At 45.3% G+C, this 26,655-nt stretch overlaps 1 protein-coding gene and 1 long non-coding RNA gene across 18 annotated transcripts in view; one reads left to right on the top strand and one right to left on the bottom strand.

Moving 5' to 3' along the window:
• The window catches only part of jakmip3 (Janus kinase and microtubule interacting protein 3), a 416,080-nt gene that overhangs the window by 163,365 nt on the left and 226,060 nt on the right, over positions 1 to 26,655 (bottom strand). For 11 of the 17 annotated variants that reach the window (XM_038773519.1, XM_038773515.1, XM_038773516.1 and 8 more), the window contains 4 exons: positions 25,310 to 25,429; positions 21,282 to 21,428; positions 4,191 to 4,322; positions 1,295 to 1,330 (listed from right to left, as the gene is read on the bottom strand). In XM_038773519.1, coding sequence (XP_038629447.1) covers positions 1,295 to 1,330; positions 4,191 to 4,322; positions 21,282 to 21,428; positions 25,310 to 25,429 — 435 coding nt within the window. The remainder of the gene's footprint in view (positions 1 to 1,294; positions 1,331 to 4,190; positions 4,323 to 21,281; positions 21,429 to 25,309; positions 25,430 to 26,655) is intronic. The other 6 variants (XM_038773523.1, XM_038773532.1, XM_038773524.1 and 3 more) reach the window with 2 other exon arrangements.
• Positions 18,222 to 26,644, top strand: LOC119950772. Its single transcript, XR_005457409.1, has 2 exons — positions 18,222 to 18,272; positions 26,455 to 26,644. It is a non-coding gene; the product is annotated as an uncharacterized LOC119950772 (long non-coding RNA).

Below are 26,655 nucleotides of genomic sequence, written 5' to 3'. Positions count from 1 at the left end.
GCAAAAAGAGCCTCGGGACATACTGAGATACCAATGGGAATGTCAAAGATTTTTCAGAGGTGAGTGCATGTTCCAGTAGCTTTGTTCAACTCGTGAAGTTACTTCTAAAGACAAAGGGCAGATTACAAAACAATTACAATCTGCGAGATGTAGGGATAATAATGCATGAAGCCTCATTGCTATGTTTGTTGTGTAGAGTTTTTGGATTGATATAAAATATTGGCCTGGAGTTCTATTTTTGAAAAAAACATGGAAATCTGGCTTAATAAGCCATACCATGCTTTGATAATAACTTTGTAGAGAATACATTGTCAATCTACTTCTCTCACTCTAGTGTGTTTAAAGCCGAGGTTTCTCATCAAGTTCACTGTCTTTTGTACCTCTAGAAACATATTGGTTTCCACTGACAATCCAGAATTGAACACTCGGGGCATATGTACAGATACTTTTTTACATACAGACCAACTAGGTGCAGGAGTAGGCCACTCGGCCCCTCGAGCCTGCTCCGCCATTCAATAAAATCATGACTGATCTGCTTGTGGCTTTAACCCCCACATTTCTGCCGACCGAGAACTTTTCACCTCCTTGATAAGCAAGAATCTATCTAACTCTGCCTTAGGAATATTCAAAGATTCTGCTTCCAACGCCTTTTGAGGACGAGAGTTCCAGAGACTCACGACCCTCTGAGAGAAACAATTCCTCCTCATATCTGTCTTAAATGAATGACACCTTGTTTTTAAACAGTGACACTTGGTTCTAGATTCTCCAACAAGAGGAAACATCCTCCCCACATCCACCCTGTCAATAATCCTCAGGATCTTAAAGGTTTCAATCAAGTCATCTCTTACTCTTCTTCCTTGACCTGTGATCCTGTCCTTCTCAAATGTAAGAACATTGTGAGTGTGGTGGGGGAATGGGTGAACCTAATATTGGAAACAGATATAACTATTGTCAATCAGTTTTTGAAGCTTATTAGAGAACCAGTTTGATGAACATGTTTGGTTTGCTGATTTCCCCTCAGCTACCAAAATATTCCGTCTTTCTGATAACCCCATGAGATTCAGAAGTACACGATTCCACATTTTGCCTGTGTGAAAATGAAGAGATTCCTCCAGCTTTGGCACCTTAGTCCTGCTGAAAGAACATAGCCAGGGATAGATAGAAACTCGCATGCTGCCTGTTTCTTTAAGAATGTTTCCCATCGGATGCCAGCTTTGTTCAAACCTGTGACGTCAATGTGATTATGTGCACTTGTAACACGTTTGAGGTGAAAATGCTGTACTGTGTTACTTACTATGACACTCTTGACATAGCCAGCTGTCTCCAATGCCTAAAAAAAGGATAAAGATTGCAGGCAAGAATCAGGAAAATGACACTGGCAGTAAGGCAATTCTAAATTTAGTGCAGTCATGCTTTTACAGGTTTCTTTCTTGTTAGCTTCATCTTTTCTCATAACACAACTAAAACTGCATATTTAAAAGATTTCCTTCATTTGACAGGAATTGATTTAAAAAATGGCACCAGGGTAACCACTTATACTGATACAGCAGATTTAATAAAGAACAAAAAAGCAATTGCCAGCCTGACAGATTGGTTTCATAACAATGACACTTATAAAGCAGCCTTAATGAACCAAACCATGTCAGGCGCTTCATAAAGGAAACAATAATGGACACTGAACAGGAACTGGGATACAGGTTAGGGCAGATGACCAAAGGCACGTTTGAAGAGGTCAGCTTTGAGGAGACTTTGAAGATGGAGGTGAGGAGGCAGTGAGGGAAGTGCTGGAGGTAAGAAGGCAGTGATCAAAGTGCTGGTAGTGGGGGAGCAATGTTGCTGGAGGTGAGGGAGCAGAAAGGAAATGCTGGAGGTGAGAGTGAGGGAAGTGCTGGGAGTGGAGGAGAATGGAGGGAAGTGCTGAAGGTGAGGGAGAAGTGAGGGGTGCGTGCTGGTTGTGGGGGAGCAGTGAGGAACGTGCTGGAATGAGGGAGCAGTGAGGGAGGTGAGAGAGACATGATGGAGGGAGGAGTGAGGGAGGTGTTAGAGGTGAGGGAGCAGTGAGGGAGGTGCTGGAGATGAGACAGGAGTGAGGGAGTTGTTGGTAATGAGGGTGCCATGAGTGAGGCGTTGGAGGTGAGGGTGCCATGAGGGAGGTGAGGGAGCAGTGATGGAGGCCCAGGAGGTTGGGAGGAGTGAGGAAGGTGTTGGAGGTGAGGAAGCAGTGAGGTTGGGAGGAGTGAGGAAGGTGTTGGAGGTGAGGAAGCAGTGAGGGAGGTCCTGGAGGTGCAGAGGAGTGAGGGAGGTATTGGACGTGAGGGAGCAGTAAGGGAGGTCCTGGAGGTGAGGGAGCAATGTTGCAACCTCCTGGTTGTTGACGGTACAAAACAGCACCACGATAAAGAAGGGACGATAATAATGAAATTAATGTTATAATACACCACGGTAATTAGTGCCAGGTTGAAATGTCTCATTAAACATGATATAAAATGTGGGCAGCACGGTGGTACAGTGGGTTAGCCCTGATGCCTCACGGTGCTGAGGTCCCAGGTTCGATCCTGGCTCTGGGCCACTGCCTGTGTGGAGTTTGCACATTCTCCCTGTGTCTGTGTGGGTTTTGCCCCCACAACCCAAATATGTGCAGGGTAGGTGGATTGGCCACGCTAAATTGCCCCTTAATTGGAAAAAAAATGAATTGGGTACTCTAAATTTATTAAAACAAAACACGATATAAAGTGAAAGCCAGTGAACATTTATCCAACGGAGGTGAGACTTTTCCTTAAATATTTGGACATAATTACTGAAATATATTATGTTGCCGTTGGATGTCCATTAATTCCAAGTTCAGAAGAGCACTTAACAGTGCCAGTATGCCATGTTGATTTACACATTAGCTGACAGGCAGCCAAATTGAACTGTGGACAATTTTATATATTGACTGCAATGCATCTGGACATGGATTAACTCATCTGACAGTGGTGGGAATTTTTTCTCGCCATCATTCTAGGCTGGATTGCAATTCATTTTTTAATGGCGAAGCATTGGCATTTGAATCTGCAGCACCACTTGATTTCACATCACCACTTGATTTTTCAAAATTTTTGATGCTAATGAATATACCTAAATATCCATAGCTGTGGATTTTACAGAGGGGGTGGATTAACCTGCCCGCAACTGAAAAGTCCATCGACACTGTGTCACAGCTCTGTAATCTAAGCCAGGCATTTTCAAAGTCAGGGGCGCGACCTGGGTGTCGGGAGGGTCGCGGAGACGTCCGTCGCGGTGCTCCTAATTGCGCAAATTCGCCTTCAAAAAGACCGCGACCATACAAAAAAATGCGGCCGCACTACGCATGCATGCCCGCTCCTTTTTGAAGGAGCGTTTTTGAAGGCCACTTACAGCAGGCATTATTAAAAGCCGGCTGCAAAAAGTTTGGGGAGAATGATGTGATTGGTTGCTTTCTGAACTGTGATGCTGATGAAGTGGAAATCACTTACTCCAAAATGGTTAGGATCTGGATGTCGCATTTAAGATTGGAAAGACAGTCTCGCTGACAGAGCCGTATTTCCGCAAGTTCTGTGCCACATTTGTGCTGTGGAGCTTAACTTTGGACAGCTGGAGATTCCATATTCCAAGGTAAGAACAAATGCTGGGTCGCGAAGGTCAGCCAGTGTGGGCTGCGAAGGCCGACCTGCGTGGTTCGCGAAGGTCGTCCGGGTTATGTCCCAAATGTTGGTCAGTTGGTAAAAATGGGTCCGCGGAAAAGAAGTTTGAAAAACACTGGTCTAAGCAGCGTCAAGACTGAGCAGTACTGGGACAATAGCCTGTCCATAAAGACAAAGAGTTATGGATCCTGGATTTCTGATTCATCCATTGACATTGGATGGGTCTGCCTACCCTAGCGAAGGAGGGGGAGCGGGGTGCTGAGTATTTTAGAGGTGAAGGGAGGGGTAAAAAGGAAAACAATTAAGTCTGGAATTAATCTGTAAGTAACACTGATTACAGCATATTGTTCCTCTTTATTTGAATAGTTCCCCCGGTAGCCAAATTGCGTGTTTCTCGGCTGCGGGATTCTCCACTCCCACCACTTGTCAATGGGATTTCCCATTGAAGCCAAACCCACGGGTGGGGGGTGTGCTGCCGGCAGAACAGGGAATCCCAACGGCCAGAAAATTCCAGCTTTAATATCTTACCTTGCTGAGATCATCAATGATGTTTTGTTGTTCAATAACCTGCATCCGAAGAAGTTCAATTTCTTTTTCTTCGTGACTCTGGTCTAGGTCATTTAAAGAGCTTGGTCGCCGTATAGTCCCCACTCTTTCCTTCTACATGGAGAATGAAAAACGGAGGGAAACTAAAACGCACTTGGACAAAGTCAAAAAGAAGCGTAGTAAGCATTCAACGTAAATTTTTGGCCTTTTTGCCGTGATCTTTGACTCCCTTTTAAGAAAAGTGATAAACGATTTGACCATTCACAAGCCTACAAAAAACCTTAAACAGATAATTCAAAATGCCACCAGTGAGCAGATAATTATATCATCCAACTCTGAGTGCTTCAAAGGAAAGAATCACTGTTACAATAGTGCCCTTTTCTAAGCCACATAGAAAAACCTTGATAAGGGGACTATTACAATTTTCCAGTTTCAGAAAGAGGCGGGCAAGCTGATATATTTTTTTCATGTACTGGTCCTCTCCTTGAGGTGGCTGAGGATGCCTCATTTTGACCCTTTGATGTAGCACTAAATGAGTTGTAGACGCGTGTAGGCTATGATTGTATCAGCAGAGCCACAACCTCAGGCTGAAAATAAATTAATGAAACTTTAATAAAGACAGTAGATGATTTACCTGTTGTTACTATAGCAGCAGCAGAAGTAAAGTATCGATTCCAATTTCAAGTACTGCTCTCAAATGGAATTCAAAAGGATTTAAAATGCACCTGACAGGATAGCGTTAGTTTGGTAGTATTTTTACGGAGGTAATTAATTGCAACATCAGTTCAGTTTTGTAAGCTTATCTTGGAGGAGGCAGAGAATGAACTATGTTCCGATGAATATGCAGCGGCAGGATGTCAGTGCTGAGGACGCAAACACTTTTTTGTCAACAGCCAGCATAGAGCAGTCCCTCATGGGCTATTGCATGGGATTAAATGTGAAGTTCTCTTTTTCTCTGCCTCAAGAGTAAATAAATAATTGCCCTGGTTGTTACTTACCATGAAATCTAAAACAAACCCTCTTCCTGAATACATTTACAATATTGCTATGCATAATAACCAAGAGAATACAAGAGCTGGGTTGTACTTCTGAGGCTGTATAAGACTCTGGTCAGACCCCATTTGGAGTATTGTGAACAGTTTTGGGCCCCATATCTAAGGAAGGATGGGCTGGCCTTGCAAAGGGTCCAGAGGAAGTTCACAAGAATGATCCCTGGAATGAAGAGCGTGCCATATGAGAAGCGGTTGAGGAAGCTGGATCTATACTCATTGGAGTTTAGAAGGATGAAGGGGGATCTTATTGAAACTTACAGGATAGCGAGAGGTCGAGATAGAGTGTACGTGGAGAGGATGTTTCCACTAGTAGAAAAAATAGAACCAGAGGGAAGAATCTCAGACTAAAGGGATGATCCTTTAAAACAGAGATGAGGAGGAGTTTCTTCAGCCAGAGGGTGGTGAATCTGTAGAACTCTTTGCTGTAGAAGGCTGTAGAGGCCAAATCAATGAATGTCTTTAGGACAGACATAGATTGGTTCTTAATTAATAAGGGGATCAGGGGTTATGGGGAGAAGGCAGGAAAATGGGGATGAGAATCATCAGCCATGATTGAATGGCGGAGCAGTCTCGATGGGCTGAATAGCCTAATTCTGCTCCTATGTCTTATGGCCATATGGTCTAATTCTTTCTCAATCCATCTCAAACCCCAGCTTAAAAAAAAAGCACCACTGACTGTATTGATGTGCTTTTGCCTTTCCTAGATCAGTCAGCTTCATGGTTTGTCTGAATGAAATTATCAACCGAGAATCAATTTCTGCTGAACTATGAATAGTTTGCACTGAAATTCTGTGGCCAATTAAAAAAGGTTCAGAGGAGTCATCTAATTTATAAACGGTTGTGCCAAGGCCTGCCTCTCTCGGCGGTGACCAGCGCTCTCAAAAAATAGCATGTCGGTAAGTTGTGGAATCAAAGTCTGATTTTTTTTTTGTCCTCAATTTTATGGGACAGAAAACAAACAAGGACTGTGGGACTGGGATTCCCAACTTCTGAACTTTCTTCCCCAGTGGACAGAATTGTGGAGTTATTGCCTTTCATTTTACAGCCAATTGTTTGTTGTGTCACACCCACAGCCGGGTCTACATTTTTTCAAAGCAGCAGACAACTGTTATTCTTTCACTGGGTTATTTTTTTGTGGAAATTTAACATGGTTCCAGTCAGGATTTGATGTTGCCGAAAAGGCTTTTTAGAAGAATGGCTTGTATCTTTTCATTGTGTTTTCCTCGGGGGATTTTATTTGGCTTTTATTCCAATTTTGTTTCTCAATTGGATACTCAATTGGTTGTGATAAATCTAAACTATCTGGGTAGCAGTTATGGAGTTAATTTTTTCATGCAAATATTTTGTTAATTTGTAAGCCTAATCCTATGCATAAATACCAAAAATCTATTTCACGTATAAAAGCTAAGTCATTGAACATAGGCAATTAGCTCCTTTTCGAACATCCGTAGATAGATATAGAACATAGAACAGTACAGCACAGAACAGGCCCTTCGGCCCTCAATGTTGTGCCGAGCCATGATCACCCTACTCAAACCCATGTATCCACCCTATACCCGTAACCCAACAACCCCCCCCCCCCCCCTAACCTTACTTTTTATTAGGACACTACGTGCAATTTTAGCATGGCCAATCCACCTAACCCGCACATCTTTGGACTGTGGGAGGAAACCGGAGCACCCGGAGGAAACCCACGCACACAGGGGGAGGACGTGCAGACTCCACACAGACAGTGACCCAGCCGGGAATCGAACCTGGGACCCTGGAGCTGTGAAGCATTTATGCTAACCACCATGCTACCCTGCTGCCCATATAGGTAAGAGGATGTTCCATGGTGGGTTCAGGGTAAGTTGAAGAATATGATCTGTACTCTGTATGTTTCTAATACTTTCATATCATTGACTGTCTTCTGTCCTTCTTTTTCTGATGCAGTGACTTTCTTCTGGTTATTGTTGTATGCGATATGTTCAGTAGGTTGCATGAAGGGTTTCTGAGTCTTTTATTGTTGAGCATTTAAGTATTTTTTGATTACACATAACAATGCACATAAATACAGGGTATAGCCAAAGCTGTAAGTTAACTCCATGCTTGCTTCGATGCAGGTCTCTGTCCAGTGTAGCCTCAGGTTCTGAATGCATTCCACGCCGCCGTGGGCATGCAAAATGTACAATAGAACTTGTTACCACATCATTAACGAACCCGACCCGGTAATCTCCAACCTCCCGTGATGCCTCCGCCTGGCGGAAGTGATGCCGGTACGATTCGTTTGCGGTATTTAAAAACAGGGACCGGGCACCATGGCTGCTGATGGAAATGGAGGAGGTTAAAAAAAGTCTCCAAAAGTGCAACAGTGGGCTGGCTGCCAGTTATGCCATTGGCTGGGGTGGGGCTTCTGCCATGGCCGGGGTAGTAGCAGGCGATGACCAGGAATGTGCCATGGGTTCGGGGTATTCCACTGGAATCGGGCCTTGAGTGGGTGCCCTTCAGCAATCAGAAGCGATTCCGCTCCCTCAATGTGCAGTTGGTGTGTGACCATCAGCTGCACATTGTGCACGCCTGTGCCCGATACCCAGGCAGCATGCACAATGTTTTGTCCTGGCGCAATCGATGGTGCCCGGCACCTTCGAGGCACTCCCTCGGGTGAGGGGGTTGGCTCTTGGGCAGCAGGGGTGATTCACTGTGGTTGTAGTTGATTAAGTCTACATGGAGAACCACTACAAAGACGCCTGTGCAGAAAGCAGGGGCGTCACCGAGCAGTGCACCGGCGTCCTGAACGTACAGTACAGGTGACTCGACCGCTCTGGTGGGAACCCCCAGTATAGCCCTAGGAGGGTCTCCCACATCATGGTGGCCTGCTGTGTCCTCCACTTTATCGTGCAGCAGAGGGGCGACATGCTGGAGGATGAGGTGAAGAATGTCAGTCCTTATCTGACAGGGAGGATGTGGGATGGCCAGGATGGACAGGGCGTGGCACAGGCGGCTGTAGGATGTATGCACCTGGGCTGCCACTCATGGGATAGGCTGATTTCCAGGTTCGCCGACGAGGGGGCCTGGCCACAGGTAGACCAACCGTCCCATCCCACCCCAATACGGCCCTCCCAATGGCCATGCAACCCCTGCCCTGTACACCCCACCTGCAGTCCACACACCCCACCCCACCACCTCCATGTCTCCCACCAACTTCACCCATAGGGAGTTGGCCCTGGATTGACAGCGGGTCTGATCCATGGGGCAAGAATGATGTCCCACTCCGTGGGGAGCTCTGGTGGTCCGCATTGGTTGACAGAGTCTGACTCCTGCTATGGTGTCACATTAACTGTTAACCCGGGTGATCCCTGTATGCGTGCTAGACAGTGCATCACAAGGCCCAGGCCCACAGACCTTTAGGGGAGGCGGGGGTGGGGATGAGTCCCGGGGCGGGTGGGGAGAGGGGGGGGGGGGGGGGAGGCGATGCATGATCCTGGGTGTGATGAGCAATGATGATCACTCTCTAGGTAGACCATACCACATGGTACCTCCACATCTCTGACCCAGTCCCCTGCCGCCTCCAGGGGCAACCTTGGGGGGGTACCCCTGGCTGTCCAGAGGGCCCTGGCCCATGCCAGCTGCCAATGCTCGCACCCCACATCACTGACTCCCCACCAACCAATCTGGCACACCCTCCGCACCCAGCCCATCCCTCACACCCTTCAGATAGAAGGCTGAGGCTTGTTGGAACGGCAGTGAACATGTGTTGATTTGTGCCAGTGCTATGTACAATAACTGTGCCCTAGCCCCTAATGCAATCCTATGTGCTGCCCCGTGCCAACTTAACTGGTTTATACCGTTCAGATCTTACCTGTCCTAATGTTCCATCTAGGTGACGCCAGGTGGTATATCAGGGGTGGAGGAGGCTTGCTGAAATTCCCACCCTGTGACCTGGGTCCCCTTTGGCATCCGTCTTCTGGAGCGACTGGGCCTGGATTGGCACAGCAATCGTCCGGGTGTCACAGGTGACACGGTGCCACCCTGTTCTGCCCGCTGTCCATCAATTCGCCAGGGACAGGTTTGGGGGGGGGGGGGGGGGGGGAAATGCAGAGGTGCTGCTGTGTTCCAGCACCTCCCCTGCGGGAGTCACCGACATGGGCCCCATCACCTCCTCCTCCTAGGGCCCGATTGCCCCCAGGCTACTCCTTGGGATGGGGAGGTACAGCTGGAGTGAGCTCCAGGGGGCTCCGCCATCACCTGTCTCTGCCAGTCCTGGAGGCCCGCTCGCATCTCAAAGTATCTCAACACTTGCGGCCATGGAGCACAGGGACTGTGTCGTGTCCTTCTGGGACTACGTCACATCACTCAGTGACCCTGCCAGGTCCCTCCATAACTGACTCAGGTCAGGGAGCGCCAGGCTAATCCTCTCAGCGCCTTCAGCCATGGCCCGTTGTGACTGGGCCATGCTCTGGAGTTCCGCAGCAATATCCATGTGACCATTGTACATGGCTGCCTGCGACATGGCTGCCCTGTCCTGCACCTCAGCAATTGCCTGCACAGAGTGCTGCTGGCCTTGGACTTCCTGACCCATGGCATGACTCTCACACCCATGGCTTCCACTGTGGACGCCACCTGTGCGGTGTTGGCCTGGGTGGCATGAATTGTGGGCACTGCCTCCTGCTCCTGCAGGCGGTAGGATACCCCGAACTGTGCCTGCAGGTGCTGGATGGTTGCTGACACTCCTCATGTAGTCCTGGGCTTTGCACCTGCATCTCCAATGTTGATGGGACCAGCCTTTCCAGAAGCACTAGACCTGTCTAAACAGCAGCTTGTGCCTTAGGTCGGGCCACCCTCCGACTGTCTGCCCCCTCGGGGATTCCTATCTTCACCTGATGTACCGCTGCATGTGCCATGTGCACCGGATAGTTCCCCAGGAGCCTTCTAGTGCCCAACTGAGGTGAGTGTCTCTGGGATGGTGGCAGGTGTTGGTGAGAGCAGTGACGAGAAGTTGGTGTCATCCCCGAACTGGTGCTCCGGGGTTGTAGGGTTGTGGCTAGGGACCCTCGACGGTCCTGCTTCGTCACCAGATGAGCCTTGGAGTTGTGGCTGGGGCAAGGAATACCACCCATTCTGGCTTCAGCAGGAGGTGACCCTGCAAGACACAATACAAGATGCATGGTGATATCATGGGTAGGCGTGGTGTCGGGGAGGTTTGGGTGACACATGTGGTGATATGGACATCACAACGCATTGGATACTGGATTGGTTGTCCCATGCTGACCTCCACCTTAACGGCTGCCCGTTCTCCCACCCCACCGACCAGGCCCAACGCCATCTGCTCAATGATAATGAGGGGCCGCAGGTCCAGTGGGCCCCCCTCCAGTCCCTCCCGCTCCCGATGCTTGTAGGCTGTCTTCTCCTGGGTGAGACAGATAATTCACAGTGTGAGACACTCGGATGCGAGCAGCACAGAGGGTCTGCAGTGAGTGGCCTGTGCATGCAGGGCACCCAGCCATGGCAGGCGGTATGTGTGTTGGCATGTACTGCAGGGTGGGGTGTGAGCGGACTGACGGAGGATGGGGAGTTGGTCGCCCTCTGAGAGGGAAGATGAGTTATGGGTGTGTGGGGCAGGGGTGGTGCCAGGAGACATGCTGGTGACTCACCCTGGCTGGCCTGGGGCATTTCCGATCTTCACCCAGTACTGCCTACCGGTCCTCCCGGTGGGGGCCGCAGTGGGCGCGGCGGGGAGGGGGGAACCGGTGTTCTGGGAATGGGGTTGGGACATGTGAGATAGGGGTAGTGCCGGGGCAAGGAGCTGGTGCCTCATCCTGGCTGACCTGGGGGGTTGCCCATCCTCCACCAGCACTGCCTACAAGTCCGCTTAGTGGGGGCCGCATAAATGGGAGGGGGTGCTGGGTGTGGGCCTGTAATGTGTGGGATGGGGATGGTGTCAAGTGCACAGAGCTGGTGACTCACCAGGGCCGCCCTGAGGAGGTCGTGCAGCTTTCTTCAACACTGCTGTCTAGTCGTGGTGGTGGAGAGCACTGCGCTCATGGATTCTGCCACCTCCACCCAACCCCAGTTGACATCATTGGGTGGCAACCTCCTTCCCACACCGGGGAATAGGGTGTCCTGCCTCTCCTCCAAGGCATCCAGCAATAACTCCAGCTCTTCATCTGCGAAGTGAGGGGATTACGGTTGTAATTTGAAGGATAGGCAGGGAAGCAGGAACTAGGGGATGTTTTGGTTTATTCTTAAATGGAGTGTGAGTATTGTTGGCTGTGCCAGTATTTTTACTGCCCATCTCTAATTGCCCTTGAGAAGGTAGTGGTGAGTCACCTTCTTAAACACTGCAGTCCATGTACACTCACGGTGATGTTGGGAAAGGAGTTCCAGGATTATGACCTGGCAACAGTGACAGAACGGTGATACAGTTGCTGGTCAGGTGGACTGAGGCTTTGACGGGAAATGCAAGAGGTGGCTTCTCCCATGCATCCTCTGCCCTTGTCCTTCTAAGCGGTAGAGGTTGTGGGTTTGGAAGGTGCTGTCAAAGAAGCCTGAGGGAGTTACTGCAGTTTATCTTGTAGATGGTACACTTTGCTGCCACTGTGCTTTGGCCATAAAGGCATTGGATGGTGAAGGTGGTAGATGGGGTGCCAATCAAGTGCTTCGTCCTGGGTAGTGTTGAATGGCTTGTGTTGAGGGAATTGCACTCATTCGGGCAAGTGGAGAGTACTCCATCACATGACTTATTCCTTGTCGACTTATTTTGTGGAGTCAGAACGTGAGTTACTCTCCGCTAAATTCCCTACTTCTATCCTGCTCTAGTAGCCACAGTATTTGCTGACTGTTCTAGGTCAGTTTCTGGTTAATGATAATCCCCAGAATGTTGATAGCTTGCAATATGCTATGAAAACACACATCTATGTCACAAAGCAAATCTAAGACAGAAAAACTTTGAATAACTTCTTAAAGCTGTCGATCTAACTGTCGATACATCCCCCCGCTGAGATGAATGGTTCTGGAGCTTTTGAAACTCAGCCACAAATTTTAATGGGCTCTGCTGTCAAAACAAAACATTGCAGATCACAGACAATGAAGCTTATTGAAATTGCAGGAAAAGATGGCTGTGTTCTTTCCTTTTAATGTGAAATAAATAAATAGCTGTGGAAGAAAATAGAGGCCTTTGAAATGTGGATGCTAAGATATATGCTAAAAATTCCATGTTCAGACCATAAGACCAATGCAGATGTGATTGAAACCTCAAGAAGATAAGGACATCTAAAAAGTATAATCCAGAAAAGATCCGAGCCGAAAAACTGCAGAGAGCTCTCCAAGAGAACAAAGTGGAGGGAGGCAGAAAGAGAGGTCAACCAGGCCTAGTTGGATTAAGGACGTCACAGAGTGGTTGCAGACAAGCTATAGTGGATGTATGAGAATGACCAAGACAAACGATGGTGACATAGCAAGACAGCAGATCTCCTGGTAGTTACAAACAGCAAGGGCAGCTACATGAAAGCTGCAGAATGTCTAAGCAATTTTAATGGGCTGGGGATTTAAACCTCTTCAGATCATGACACCTGAGTTCCTGAGTGGCGCTTTGTTCAGTTTTAAATGTGTCATAGCACTTTTACAAATGGGAAAAGTGGTGTAATGCGTCTCAACACTTCCACAATGCTTGTGAATGTAATGCTGAACACACAGTTGCAGACCAGAGTCCTATTAATGTATTTAAAACTTATATACCATAAAATACAGCATCTAACTATTGAATCTGAAAGAAAGGTGTTTTTTTGTATAGTTCAAAGCCTGTCAGTGAAAGAATTTCAGGGGCAAGTGACTTTTTTTTTTGGCTCGCCATTTGTGACTGTGGTTCCCCATGGTTCACAACTCTGCTTGTGTCATGAGCCACATATCCTCACCGTAGGGGCTTGGCTCTTCTAAAATTGTGGGGTGGGTGTGTAGTTTGCCCACAAGCCAGCAAGAGTTCCACAAGTAACCAATTTCATGATCTGCTGAAAAGGCCAACTCTTCAAAGGGATCCTGCAACAATGCTAATATACACCTCCAGTATTGAAACCACCTCACTTTCAGAGTGACAATGCCTTCTTCAATGAGCCTGCAATGACTACCTCCCCCTCAAATGAGTGAAACGCATGACTTATGAACTGTTCCTTTAGTTTAATTGTCTGCAATTGATAAAAGTGCATTATCTCCTTTTAGGTATCTTTCTTGAGCGTGTGCCTGTTGTGTGTGAGTGCTGAGCGATTGATGTAGCATAAACATTTTGAGGTGAATTTGTGAATAAATAATCCTCTTAATTTAAATCCTTGAAACCTTGCTGCTGATTATTCAAAATTGGCCACCGTTCAGGGATTGGGAAACACATGGGGCTAGATTCTTCCCTAGTGGGATTCTCCGTTGCGCCAGCAGCTCATCCATGCTGAGGATTTCCCGACGGTGTGGGGCTGCCCACTATGGGAAACTCCATTGGCCGGCTGACGAGACAGAGAATCCCGCTGCCGTCGGGGGCATGCTGCACCAGGAAACATAACATCTTCAAAAATGTACTAATTAGGGGTAGTAAGGGCAAAGGAACAAGAATTTTGTCTACTCTCTAATACAGTATCACACTGTATCAACCGAATCTTTTCCAAACTTTAATTTTCTATTTGAACATCAATCAGCCCAACAGGAAGACTGCAGTTTCAATTTTGGTCGTGTTTTAGTTCCAAATATCATCAAATTTTTTATATGGGCAATCTTTAAATGAATATTGATTCTCTTAAATGTCGCAGTCAGATTTTTATACGCGCATGTAATTGATAAACAGACAAGATGTGGTTTCAATGGCGTATCTAACCTGTGGCTGAGGAGTCAATTGGGAACTTTGACTTCATTCTTGTGACAAAGAGGACATATGAGCCTCATTCTTACATATCCATTACTGTCAAATTTAACTTTTGCACACAAAATAAAACCTCAGGATTGCTGAATCGTTACGGTCATGTTGAAGATGAAAAATATTTCTGATTTATCAATGTTGGTTTAAAAGCATTTTCCCTGTCACTGTGAAGTGATTTGCAGCACATATCACTCAAGCTGAACAGATTCCCGGAGCTGGCACTGTTGCTTGGTCATCACTTAAAGAAAGATTTATCATCGGCACTGGCAGACTATAAATATTTCCCTTTGGAATAGCACAGCACAACGTCCATGTACAATCCACTCGCATTTGCTTCACGAAGACAGAGTGTCGGAACAGAAGCGAGGAGAAAGGTAATTTTGTACATTGGGGGATCAGAGGGGGTCAGCAATTTTCCACCCATAACAGAAAAAAACAATTTTATTTATTTCTTAATTAAACTAAAGGGACATATACTTGGATAACATATTAATATGCTAGTGGTACTTTTAAGTTCCCTTACTCACATGCAGTCACTTCAACGCTTCAATGATTACACCATTTCCCAGGGTTTGTAACGCTATGGTGGAGAAGTAGGTTATTAATTCTGGAAATTTATCCTCACTGTGCATGATTTTCATAGGTAGGTCATGTCATAACATACACCAGTATATCATGGTGCAGACACACACTGATGAACACACACAGGGACCAATCAACATGTACAAACACCACAGCCAATCACCAGTTAGAATACACACACTCACACACTATAAAGACAGAGGGCACCACGGTTCCCACTCATTCTAGCTGCTGCCTCTCAGTGTAACAGGAACTCATCCAGCCCAGCACAGACTCACACCACGTGCTGAGAGAATCAACTGGTTCGGACAAGGCTCAGGTCTCTAGTTTAAGTTAGCATCATTCAGACCCACAGGTCATCGTGTGTTAGTTAGTTAGAAGTAGTTAATAAAATTGAGTTGAACCTTCATCAGTGTTTGAAGTGTCTGTTCATCTCTCAAGTCTACACTGGCCAACACTTCAGGTCACACTGGCTAGTAATTAGACTGTCCACTTAACTTACCATTGGCAATGTTTTATTCTATTTGCAATGCCATTATTAGTGCACTAATTCCATTGAAATAATGAACTGACCACCAACTATTAATCTAACTCATGTCAATATAGGCATTCCACACCATGCCACAATGGAGATGATTGAGGCAGAATATTTTCCAACCAGGTCTCATTATTGTTTGAACCATTAAAGTGACATCATGTGAGTTTTTCAAGGTTAATTAATATTTCAAGAAGCGTAAAAACATCGGCCAAAGCATTTTTCCCTCTCCAGAAATTGGAGCAATTTGGATAGTACAGCACACAATGTATGCCTGAAGCTGAAGGAATGAAGCAGACCGGAAACTGGGCTTTACCCTTACCCACATAATGCCAGCAAGATGTGGGCACCTAACACAATTTGATGCGATGGGGAACGTTGCCTTTGAACCAGGTCTGAAGAGGTATAGGACATGTTGATAAAGATGTGTGTAAACCAAACATACAATCTTAGATTGAGTACAAAAGCAAATCTATGTACATAGTTACAGTGCAAAGTGAGCATCGTGTCAAGTTTTCCAGACCTTACACTGGGATGATGTGAGAGGCTACAGAAGACATTCACTAAGATTATACCTAGACTGGCAGACTTGGCTAAAAGGAGGGATCAGAAGATCCCGGGCTCTTATCATCAGGATAGAGAAATATTATCAGTTAACGTTATGTTAAATATTAAAAATTATAAAGGTTTTTGATAAAAAGTTATTTTTATGGCCACGGAGTCAGTAATTAGAACAATAGAACATTACAGCGCAGTACAGGCCCTTCAGCCCTCGATGATGCGCCGACCTGTGAAACCAATCTAAAGCTCATCTACACTAATTGGTGAACACAAAGTTCAGGATTTCAAACAAGCTAAATATTCAAAGTAGAACTGTTTGAAATTTGTTTAGGTCATTTTCTTGCGCCGTATATTTTTATTCGGTTATGGTATGAGAACATTGCTGGCAATAATTTCCTTTGAGAAAGTTGTGGTAAGCTGCCTTCTTGGGCCACTGCAATCCTGTGACCCACAGTGCTGTTCAGTATAGAATGACAGGGGTTTGACCCAGTGAATGTCACAAAAATCATCCAGCAATATATTTTCAAGTCAAGCTGATGTGTGGCTTGGAGGAGAACTTGCAGATGGCTGTGTTCCAACACACCTACTGCCCTTGTCCTTCTAGATGGTGGAGGTTGCAAGTTTGGAAGGTGCTGTCGAAGAAGCCTTGGCAAGCTGCCATAATTAATTTAGTAGAAGGTATACGCTGCTATCACTGTGTGCCAATGATGGAGGGTGTGAATGGTTAAGGCAGTGGATGGGGTACCAATCGAGAGGGCAACTTTGTCCTGGTTAAGAGACATTATGTGTGAATTCTGTATAATTTGGACCTTTACCAATCCTACCACCCTATAAAATTCCCGCAATTCTCTCATGTCCCTGCTGCTTGTTCACAAGGAGAGATTAAATTACTTCCTTGAGCAAACAAGACATCGATCACTTGCTTCACACATTTATTTACTGCAGATTGATGAATGTCACTGTCCTGCCAGTGTCACTTTAGAAAGATTCAGAAGCGTAGAAGTTCAAAAGCTGTTCCCAGCTATTGGCAATCCAATGTATGTGGACAGGTTTGTCTGCAGGTCATTCTTCATTATGCAACATAAATCAGTCACAGCCTCCCAATTTGAATCGCTGTCTGCATACATATTCGCCTATTGAAAGATGTGCACCTCATCCTGTAACTGCAAGGATACTGCTGGGTGAGCAAAGAGCATCTCTAATGCAATCTGATGTGTCAGGTGTACACACCAATTTACCAACTATTTTTTTCCGAAAAAAACAAGCGGAGTTCCTGGTTGAAAGTTGATTGTGCCGTTATTGGATGAGGTTGGTGCAAAAAAATGCAGGGTACCATAAACAGATGCCGCACATCGGAAAAATAAAACAAAATATGTAATTTCCCTTTGTAGACTTCAGAAAGGTCTTTTCTATGAAACAACACAGGGTGTCCTGGTTTCACACGGAGGTGGGCAGGGCTGGCATAGCACTCGAAGGTCTTATCTGGATGCTACCAATGCCAAATTTGGGTGCAACTGGCGACACCTCCGTGTATCTCTGTGCCAACAGTACCAGTGACTGGCATTGTGACGGCCCACATGCGTCTGGGGCAAAACCTGTGTTTTATGTTGGGGTGAGGATCTCTTCAAGAACTAGTGGCACGATTCTCCAATCGTGGGACAGAGTTTCCGCACCATCGTGAATGCCGTTGCATTTCATGACGGTGCGAAATGGGCACAGGCACTAGTGCTTCTGCCCCCCACAGGGGGCCAGCACGGCGCTGGAGTGGTTCATGCCGCTCCAGCCTCACTTCCAGGTGTGCACTGGGGGCGGCGCCAACCCGCACATGCGCAGTAGTGACGCGCCAGCCCGCGCATGCGTGGTGGCTTTACAGAACGAGCTGGCCCCGACCCCATTGGAGGGGCCCCCCTGGGGACGAAGCCCCCCTCAGGCCACAGGCCGCCTCCCCTGACCCTTCGAGCAGATTTCACACCGGCAGCATCCAGGTGTGGACGGCGCCGGCGGGACTCTGCTTTTTCCACGCGGCCGCTTGGAGCCATCCCAGGTCGGAGAATCGGCGGCCCGGCCTCGTACAGCAGCCTGCGACCGGAGTCGCGCCAATAGGAGCAACACAAAGTTAATTATAGGAGTATGTAGAGCAAGGTATTGTTTTTTAGTTTTACAACAATCTGGCTACAGAGCAAAAAAATCTCTTTCCAGGAGAGTTCCATTGAAATTCTGTTTGCTGGCTAAAAATATTTCAGTCCCTTGTTAACTGAAGAACTCTTAACAATGAGTTAGACCTCTGGGATATCCAAGCTGAGAAGAGACAGAGAGAAAGTTTTAATGCAAAATTTCAGAATTAAAGAATATTGGAACCAGGAGACTTCTGATCCACTTGAGACATTCATGGCAGCCGAGTTTAACTTGGTCTACAACTGTGGGGTAGCTGGAGGGGATTTAAGGAGAAACCTTTGCTAGAGGTAAGCAGAAGGCCCAAGAAATCTCAACCCTTTATACAAATCTTTGAAACCGTATTCAGACTAAATGGTCAACCTTCTAATTTCTGATAAGGATCTGGGTTAAAGGGGTAAATGGGGGTAGAAGGAAAGTTGAGTTGAGAAGTTCAGTTTAAAGTATAAGCATCTGTGCTGATTTTATTTTTAACATCTTTTACATAATTGTTTAAGATAGTGTGCTTATTAGTATTTAAGTTCTTTAATTTTTTATTTTGCAAAATTATTTGGTTTGAACTGTGAAACCAGTGGCTTCATTCTTTTGTCTGCAGTACCTGAAAAAAAAAGTTATTTGCCTCAGCACTATCTGTAATCCATAAATTCAAAAACCGAACACATCCAAGAACCTCATTCTTTTTGAACTTCATCGATCTTTAGGCGAGAAGTCTAGTTATTTGTCTGTACGTGTGATTTTTCTGGTGAACACGTCAAAAAAAGAAACTTATTACAGGTACTCTGTATTTATTATTCATCTTACTTTTCTAGCTATTTTATTTACTTTAGACTCTATTGTATAGTCAGTTTAGATGCAATATCTGATAACAAAATGATCTGAAATCCAAAATTCAATTAGCTCTGAAGATTTTGGATAAAGGATACTCGATCTGTAATGGGATCATAACAACGTGCATTCTGTGCATGTCAGTGCACTGTTCCTGTATCCACTCAAATGCTGCTGAGTACGGTTTTCCATGAGCTTGGCCACTGTCCCAATGGAGAACCTCATGCTCTTAAAGCCCTGAGTCATTGTTAACCATGATGTGGAGATGCTGGCATTGGACTGGGGTGGACACAGTCTGACGTCTGACAACATCATGTTCGAAAGCCAGTGATTTCAAATAAACCTGTTGGACTTTAACCTGGTGTTGTAAGACTTCTTACTAAGTCATTGTGACACACATGAGCTGGACAGACTCCTCATTCTCAACCCATGACTTCCCATTGCTACAAAGAACTCCAATATGTGGGATCACATCTGTTCCTGCTGTTCGAAGTTGAGCCTCTTTTCCTGTGACTCCCAGGGCCCTGCAACGGTGCTCAGCTGAGCAGCGCTGTGTCGTCGCCCATCCTTTGAGGCAGGCTACCCACAGTTGCCACTCCTGCTATACTTTTTCTCCTGCCCTTCACCCAGTCACCCTTTCGAATCCTGCTCAGGGGCCTATTTATATGAGTGTGAATCATGGGCTGTGAATGGAGGAGTACATTTGCTCACGGCTCAGGTTTTGAGTGTAAGAGCTCCTCCATTGAGAGAGTATCGAATCTCATGGAGAGCAAGCAGCGTTCTGTAGCCTTGAACACTCAATGGGACTAATTACACAAAGAGGCATTGAGTGAATGGTCAGGTGTGCCCCTGTTTGTGATGCCCTGCAGAGATCCTATTAAGGAATCCCACTGTCTGCTCGCTCAGCACCTTGATGACAACATCGATAAAGCCCTGTGCCTGCCCAGAGGTGAATCCCACTATCCATTGGGCTTTTTTGGCTCCATTTGCTTGAAATTGAATGTGCTGCCCAGCCCTTGCCCATAGGGTACAAGTGACCTGTAACAAACAATTGTGTTCTCTAACTTAAGAAATGCAATTCAGATCCACTGCTGATCCTTGAAACAATCCAGAGGTGATGATGTTTAAGATGTGACTCTTACAGTTACAGGCAGGGCATGCCAAGTAGAATTGAAAGAGCACAAAGATAGTTGCAATCTCCTGGGCATAAACACTGACTCTCTTGGAAGGTGCTACAGTATGTGGTGGAAGCAGGCACATTAGCAACATTTAAGAGGCATCTGGATGGATGCATAAATAGGGAGGAAATAGAGGGATACGGACCGAGTAAGGGTAGAGGTTTCTTTTTTAGTTGGGGAATCATGATTGGCATAGGCCTGGAGGGCTGAAGGGCTTGTTCCTGTGCTGTACTTTTTTTTGTTCTTTGTTGTTCTTTGATACTCCGTGTTTGCTTCTGGTCCAGACTGCCAGATTCAAATGCAGTAAGTCCCTGTTCTAAGTTGCCTAATTTTAAGTTGCCCCACTATAACATTGTGCAGTTAATGGAGCTGTATTCATGTTTAGTGGTGGGCGTTTTGTCTTAATGTTGGTATGCACCGGGTGTGATGTAGGGTCACGTGACTTGATCGGTGCCAATGTGGCGTGACCTCACCCACTCTCTGAACGTCTCTCTTGCTGCCAACCCTCCCTGTTGCCTACCCTCCCTCTTGACAACTCTCCAGTTTGTGGCTTACCTCTGCAACCCTGCAACTCAAAACTGCTCGAACTCTGAAGCGACTCTTCCTGCCTCACTCATTATCTGAGCCCTCGCTCATAGCAAGGGTTTGGGAGAGGGAAGTACTGAGTGGGAGAAGCAAAGAGCAGTAGGTTTGGCTAGTGGTGTGTTGGTGATGAAGTGTTAACCAGCTGGAGTGTCAAATAGAAGGATATGTGAAGAATAAGAGGTTCAGCAAGCACAATCAGCAACAACCATGAGGGTCAGGGAACAGGAGAGGTGTTGAGAGAAGGGAGTTAAGAAGAAAGTGGCACAAGGGCGGATGCCTCCCTCCATCATGAGTGAATGGATAGCAAAACCAGCTGTCTGGCCATTAATTTGTCGCTTTGGGGAAATCATATTGAGTCACTGTTCCCACTCAGTGCAGGTCTCTGACCTCAGTAATTCCTCACTCAACGTTATCGTTGCATTCCTGAAAATTGTAACTTTGGATGAGACGACGTTAAACCATTCACCTGAGATTGGTGTGCAATCTTAGGCTCACACCAAAAATGGTTTGCCCACCATTGCCCCAACATTTGGAATCGCAATTGTGACTTACCTCACTGGCAAGGTAGGATAAAATTAATGTGCATCGGACAATCTCAGCATCTGTGGTTTGAATGTTTACAGTACCTTTAAGCAGCGTTAAAAAGCATGACATTGTTCCCATATGACAACTTCCCACATGTTAAAGAAGGGAATTTGCTTGACAACCTACCATCCTTAAGTTTTCCTGTGTGAGAAATTTCAGTTTATTTTCCATACGCCGTAGGGCATGGCTCATTTCTTCATTTTTCCGACTGAGGCGTCTCTTTTTGTCCAGGAGGGGTTTATACTGACTTTCCGCTTCACGCAGTCGCTTGAGCTAAAGTAAAAATATGGAATGAGAGTGATTGAATTGACGTTTAAAAGACAAAGACCTTGGTTTCTGCAATGGAAAGATTGGCAGGAACAGTGTTAGGTGTAAACAGTCAGGCTAATATTCCCTGTTTGATTGATAAGTACATGAATAGAACCCTTACTGATCCTAAATTTAATTGGAAAATGTATCTATAATTTGAAGCACAACACAAATAAGCATGTTATCTTCTGTTCCTAATATCATAATTTTTCTTCATGTTCCAAACCTGCTTTTATTTAAATTACTAAAATATGATTTTGAATTTAATGTGAAATGGTTCAAAATATATGCAATGTTTATTTACAGCATTAGCCTCATGCATAATATTACACAGCTATTACGTATTAAAAATACTGAGTAGGTTGCACTATTTCCTCTCACATACATTCAAGACTGCCACATCAGGCTTTGTAAGGATCACTGAGGGCACCAGGGGAGGGGGTGTGGGGTAGGTTAGGGATGAGGGGGCTGGGGGTTTGGGAGGGGGTATCAGCATAGTAAGGGTGGGGAATTGTAAAACACAATAAACATCTTTGTGCACAGCTAGTCTGATGCTTCTGTCACTTTCTTCCGCCTGCATTCCCAAAAGGCATTCCCGGGAATCGTTCAGCCCTGGAATGGGATGGGGAATGCAGGAATTGAGACCCGCCTGCCATTTTTAAAGGGCTCCCGAGTTAACCCAGCTCAGTGAAAATCCAAACCAACATAACATCATGAGCTAAGATCCATTAGACTGCACAATACCAGAGAAACTTACAATGAGATTACAATGCTCCTAGAAGTTCAGTAATGCTGTTCCATGAGGCTTGAAAATTGCTTATATTTATGAATTTTAAGTTAATTCAGAGGGCAGAATTCGGTGCCAGTGATGATGGTGAAAAATGGTCAGATTGAGTGGTGATGCAGTATCCAATGTTAAATCTAATGTTTGGTCTTTTCTTAATCCATACTTTGAATTCTATTGTAAAACTGATTTGTTAATAGTTTGGGATGATTAGCAGCCAATCATCTCTCTGCCGTGCTGTTGGGTGAATTGGACATTCTAAATTCTCCCTCTGTGTACCCGAACAGGCGCCAGAATGTGGTGACTAGGGGATTTTCACAGTAACTTCATTGCAGTGTTAATCTAAGTCGATTTGTGACAATAATAAAGATTATTATTATCATGGTTTTCAACCTTTGAGTTCATTTTAGCTTGACACAGAGAGTAAAATATGCTCCTTATTTATGACTGAAACTTTGGGGGAAATTTTAACCCTCAAATATATGTAACTGAAGTCGGGTGAATTTTAAAAGGACCGAAAAAATCTCCAAGCCAAGTACAGATTGCCTCAAATGAGCCCATTTCAGGTTTTTAACAGTGGCACCCTCCTTTAAATATCTTTATAAAGCTGCATTCCTCTGACTTTTTTCTCTGCTTCAGAATTAATGCTGGCTAACTGAGTTCCAGTCTCAGGAAACCCAGGTGCCACATGAAGACGAGGACTGCTGCAGGGAAGAGAAAGTATTTTCCAATGCTGCTTGTAAGACAGCAGCAGCAGGAGTGCTTCCCCAAGACCCTTCATCTAAGCTGCTAACCTCTTCAGCAGTCAGAGATCATCCTCTTCCACTATCAGCAATCAGATGCTCTCCAGAGCCCCATAGCCTCATTCCATCTCTTCTGTCCGCACAACCTCCACAGATCCCCCATAGTCTTTTCCCTTCCCCACCAATCCTCCTGACCCCTGAGACCTTCTTTTCTCCTCTTCTGACCTTTGTGGGCCCCACATCAATGTTCCCCACATCAACGTTCCCCAACATCCCACTCCTGTTCTTTCCAGGCTTCTTAAAAATGTACCCTCCTAATCTCTCTCGGCCCCATCAATGACACCCCTCCCCCCCAAGGCCTGATCTCTCTGGGCTCCCGTATCAATGCTCCAAATATTTCACAGCCATTTTGCTGCTTCCTCCATTGATGCCGCCCCAACACCAACAATGCCTCCCTCCCTCCTCTCTGTTCCTCAGCTTCATTCTGGTGTTGCAGATCTACCTATCCAACATCTAGTCAAAGTCTCCATCTGGTTGCCTGCAACCGGATGAATGGAGTCCAAAAATGGTAATTAGCTCCTATCAAGCTAAGGCGAACCCATCTTCCAGGTTATTTGATCACAAAACAGTCTCCTCACTCCCTCCTCATCTCCCTGTATCCATCAGCACATATGATTACAAGATATGAAGAAAAACTGCATTTACACCTCTGGTTGAAAAGCCAGACTGGTTCAGTGGTAAGGGGTCAGTGTACAGTACCTGTTTCTACATCTCTCTAAATATAGCCATGTTAATGTACAACTAGCCTGAATAACCTTTCTTAAGGTGGCACGGTGGCACAATGGTTATTTCTGCTGCCTCACACGGCACCAGGGACCGGAGTTCAATTCTGACCTCAGGTGACTGACTTTGTGGAGTTTGCTCGTTCTTTCCATATTTATGTTGGTTTCCTCTGGGTTCTCTGGTTTCTTCCCACAGTCCAAAAATGTGCAGGTTAGATGGATTGGATGTGATAAATTTCCCCAACGTGTCCAAAGGTAGGTGGGGCTATGTGGATAAGGCGGGAGATTGGGTGTAGTTAGGGAGCTCTTTCGAAGGGTCGGTGCAGATCGATGGGCCAAATGGCCTTTTTATGCACCACAGATTCTATGATTAATCCAAGATTTTTTTGGTTCAGATATATAATATAGACAAACATTTAAATCAAATATCCACATATGCACTTGCTCCACCTTCTTGAATTTTCTGCTCAAAGGCAGGTCCGATCCACAATGCCAAAATCGACACTATGAGTAGGGAAAGGAAGGGCAGCATGGTGGCGCAGTGGTTAGCACTGCTGCCTTATGGCGGCGAGGACCCAGGTTCGAACCCGGTCCTGGGTCACTGACTGTGTGGAGTTTGCACATTCTTCCCGTGTCTGCGTGGATCTCACCCCCACAACCTAAAGATGTGCCGGTTAGGTGGATTGGCCATGTTAAATTGCCCCTTAATTGGAAAACAAAATGAGTGGAGCAAGAAGACAGGTCCTGAATCCACCTCAGCTGGAGCAGGGATTGAACCCCATGTTGTTGGCACAATCTAATTCTCAGCAATCACCCAGCTAACTGCATCAAGCAGACGCCCAAAGAGTTGCTCTGGCAACATATCCTTTTTACATGCATGCTGGTCTCATAAGGAGTTAAATTTCACCTGTCAATAATTTTAATGAAAAGGTTGACGGGTATACAAACCTTCCTATCTCCCTTTTACTGACCAAGACTATGAGCAAAATTAAGACAAGGGGAGAATTTCAACTCTCCAACCTGTTGATGAACAAAATAACATAGGAATGAAGATCAGAACCCCCTTGAGCGCCCTCTGCCATTCAATATGGGTAATCTCACCTTGGCCTCAACTCCACTTTTCTGTCTGTTCTTCATAACCCTTCAACCCATAACTAATTAAAAGTGTGTCTATCTCCTTAAATTTACTCAATTTTCCAGCATCCACCGCATTCATTTTTCATTTCATTTTCATTCTGGGGTAGTGAATTCCACAGATTCACAACCTTTGAGAGAAGTAATTTCCCCTAGTCCTTTTTAAACCTGCTACCCCTTATCCCAAAACTAGTCCCATTAAAAAAACTGCCTCGCTATTGATTGACTAATACTGCCTTTACAAATGGCATCCCATTTGACCTTAGAGTACATTATTTCTGTAGGGAAAATTGAAAGGGAGAAAAAAACGTTACCGAGATAACCACGTGATTTCTAGGGGCTAATGAAAATGCATATATCTGGACAGGCTCTTGAACAGTCAACCTGATCAGAGGCACTTACAAGTTCGTTTCTTTCTTCAGACAGCAGAGCATTCCGGTCTTCTAGTTTTCTGATAATTGCACTTAATTCAGCAATTTTCAGTTGGAATCGCCTAGTATCCCTTTCATCCAGCTGCTGTTCCTGAAACATAGATCAACTGCAAATAACTGGACATCAACAAAACTTCACATGTCTGTATAACCATAACCAAAGAGACTGAAGAATTTGCCACAGCTATTCAATTAGAGGCAGGAAATCATTTTGCCTTGCATTAAAATGTAAATGTAAACTATGCCCTTATGTGATGGGATGAAAATTCAAGCAAATCAGCTTAGGCTATATATATATATATATACATATGAAGGAAATAATAAATGAGGTGCAGTAAAGCAATGCAGAATGTACAGTGAAATCATACACTTAATGTCGGCACTCCATTATTTGAGTGATTTCCAAAGATATAACCCTACCTCAAGTCACTTGTTTCTTTAAGTGAAGTGCGCAACACAATGCTTTACATGTGGTATTACAACAGTTGGAACATATAATTGTACTATTCCAGAAAGGGACAATGTGATTGATAGTAGCTGCAGGTAACACAGTGGGTGGGTTGAGAAAATGCTATTATTGATGAAGTAATGCTTCATGGATGGGGGCATTTAAACAAATGTTGGAATAAATTATTTACACTGGACGCCCCAGTTCGTCCTTTTTTTCTGTTTGTTTAGTGGAATCAGAATTCACAGAGTAATGGGGCAGCAGTTTGAATGGATGGATCTTTTGCCAATTATTTCCCACATTGGTGATACACTGCAGCAGACTAAGAAAGAAAAGCCATTGACAGCATGCTGATGGGTGATTTTAGTGATCCTCCAACCCTATTTAATAGGTGCAGTGATTCCTCATTCAACAGGTGCAGGAGAGCCTTTGCATCGTATAACTATACACTGTGCTTAATATAATTTCCATTCAATGGGCGAAGGAAATCAAGAGCCAGTGGAAAAAGAATCTTGATGAGAGTCAACAATGGGAAAAAAAGTTTAAAGACATGCGTGTTCGTCTTAAAATTAAGCAGCGGTTTGTATCATTAGCAAATTAAGGTCAAAGCATAAGAGTGGCATAGTTACATAGGATGATAATTAAAAGCACTGCCTTTTTCATTACAGCGTTACTAACTACAGAATCCTGAAAATGTGGCTGTCTTATGTAGGATTAGGTGTTCCTCATCATTGCAAGATATTAGAAAGTGAGAGACATTCAGGCAAGATGTCTGATTGGTGCGAAATTCAGTGGACTACAGTTGAAGCCTGCCCTCTGGAAATGTCTAAACGAAAATTAAACTCATAAAATAACTGGTCTTATTTTGA

Source organism: Scyliorhinus canicula, chromosome 16, assembly GCF_902713615.1.
Source record: "Scyliorhinus canicula chromosome 16, sScyCan1.1, whole genome shotgun sequence".
Lineage (NCBI taxonomy): Eukaryota > Metazoa > Chordata > Chondrichthyes > Carcharhiniformes > Scyliorhinidae > Scyliorhinus > Scyliorhinus canicula.
The sequence above is the reverse complement of the archived record's forward strand: the minus strand, read 5'-3'. Positions and strand labels throughout refer to the sequence as shown.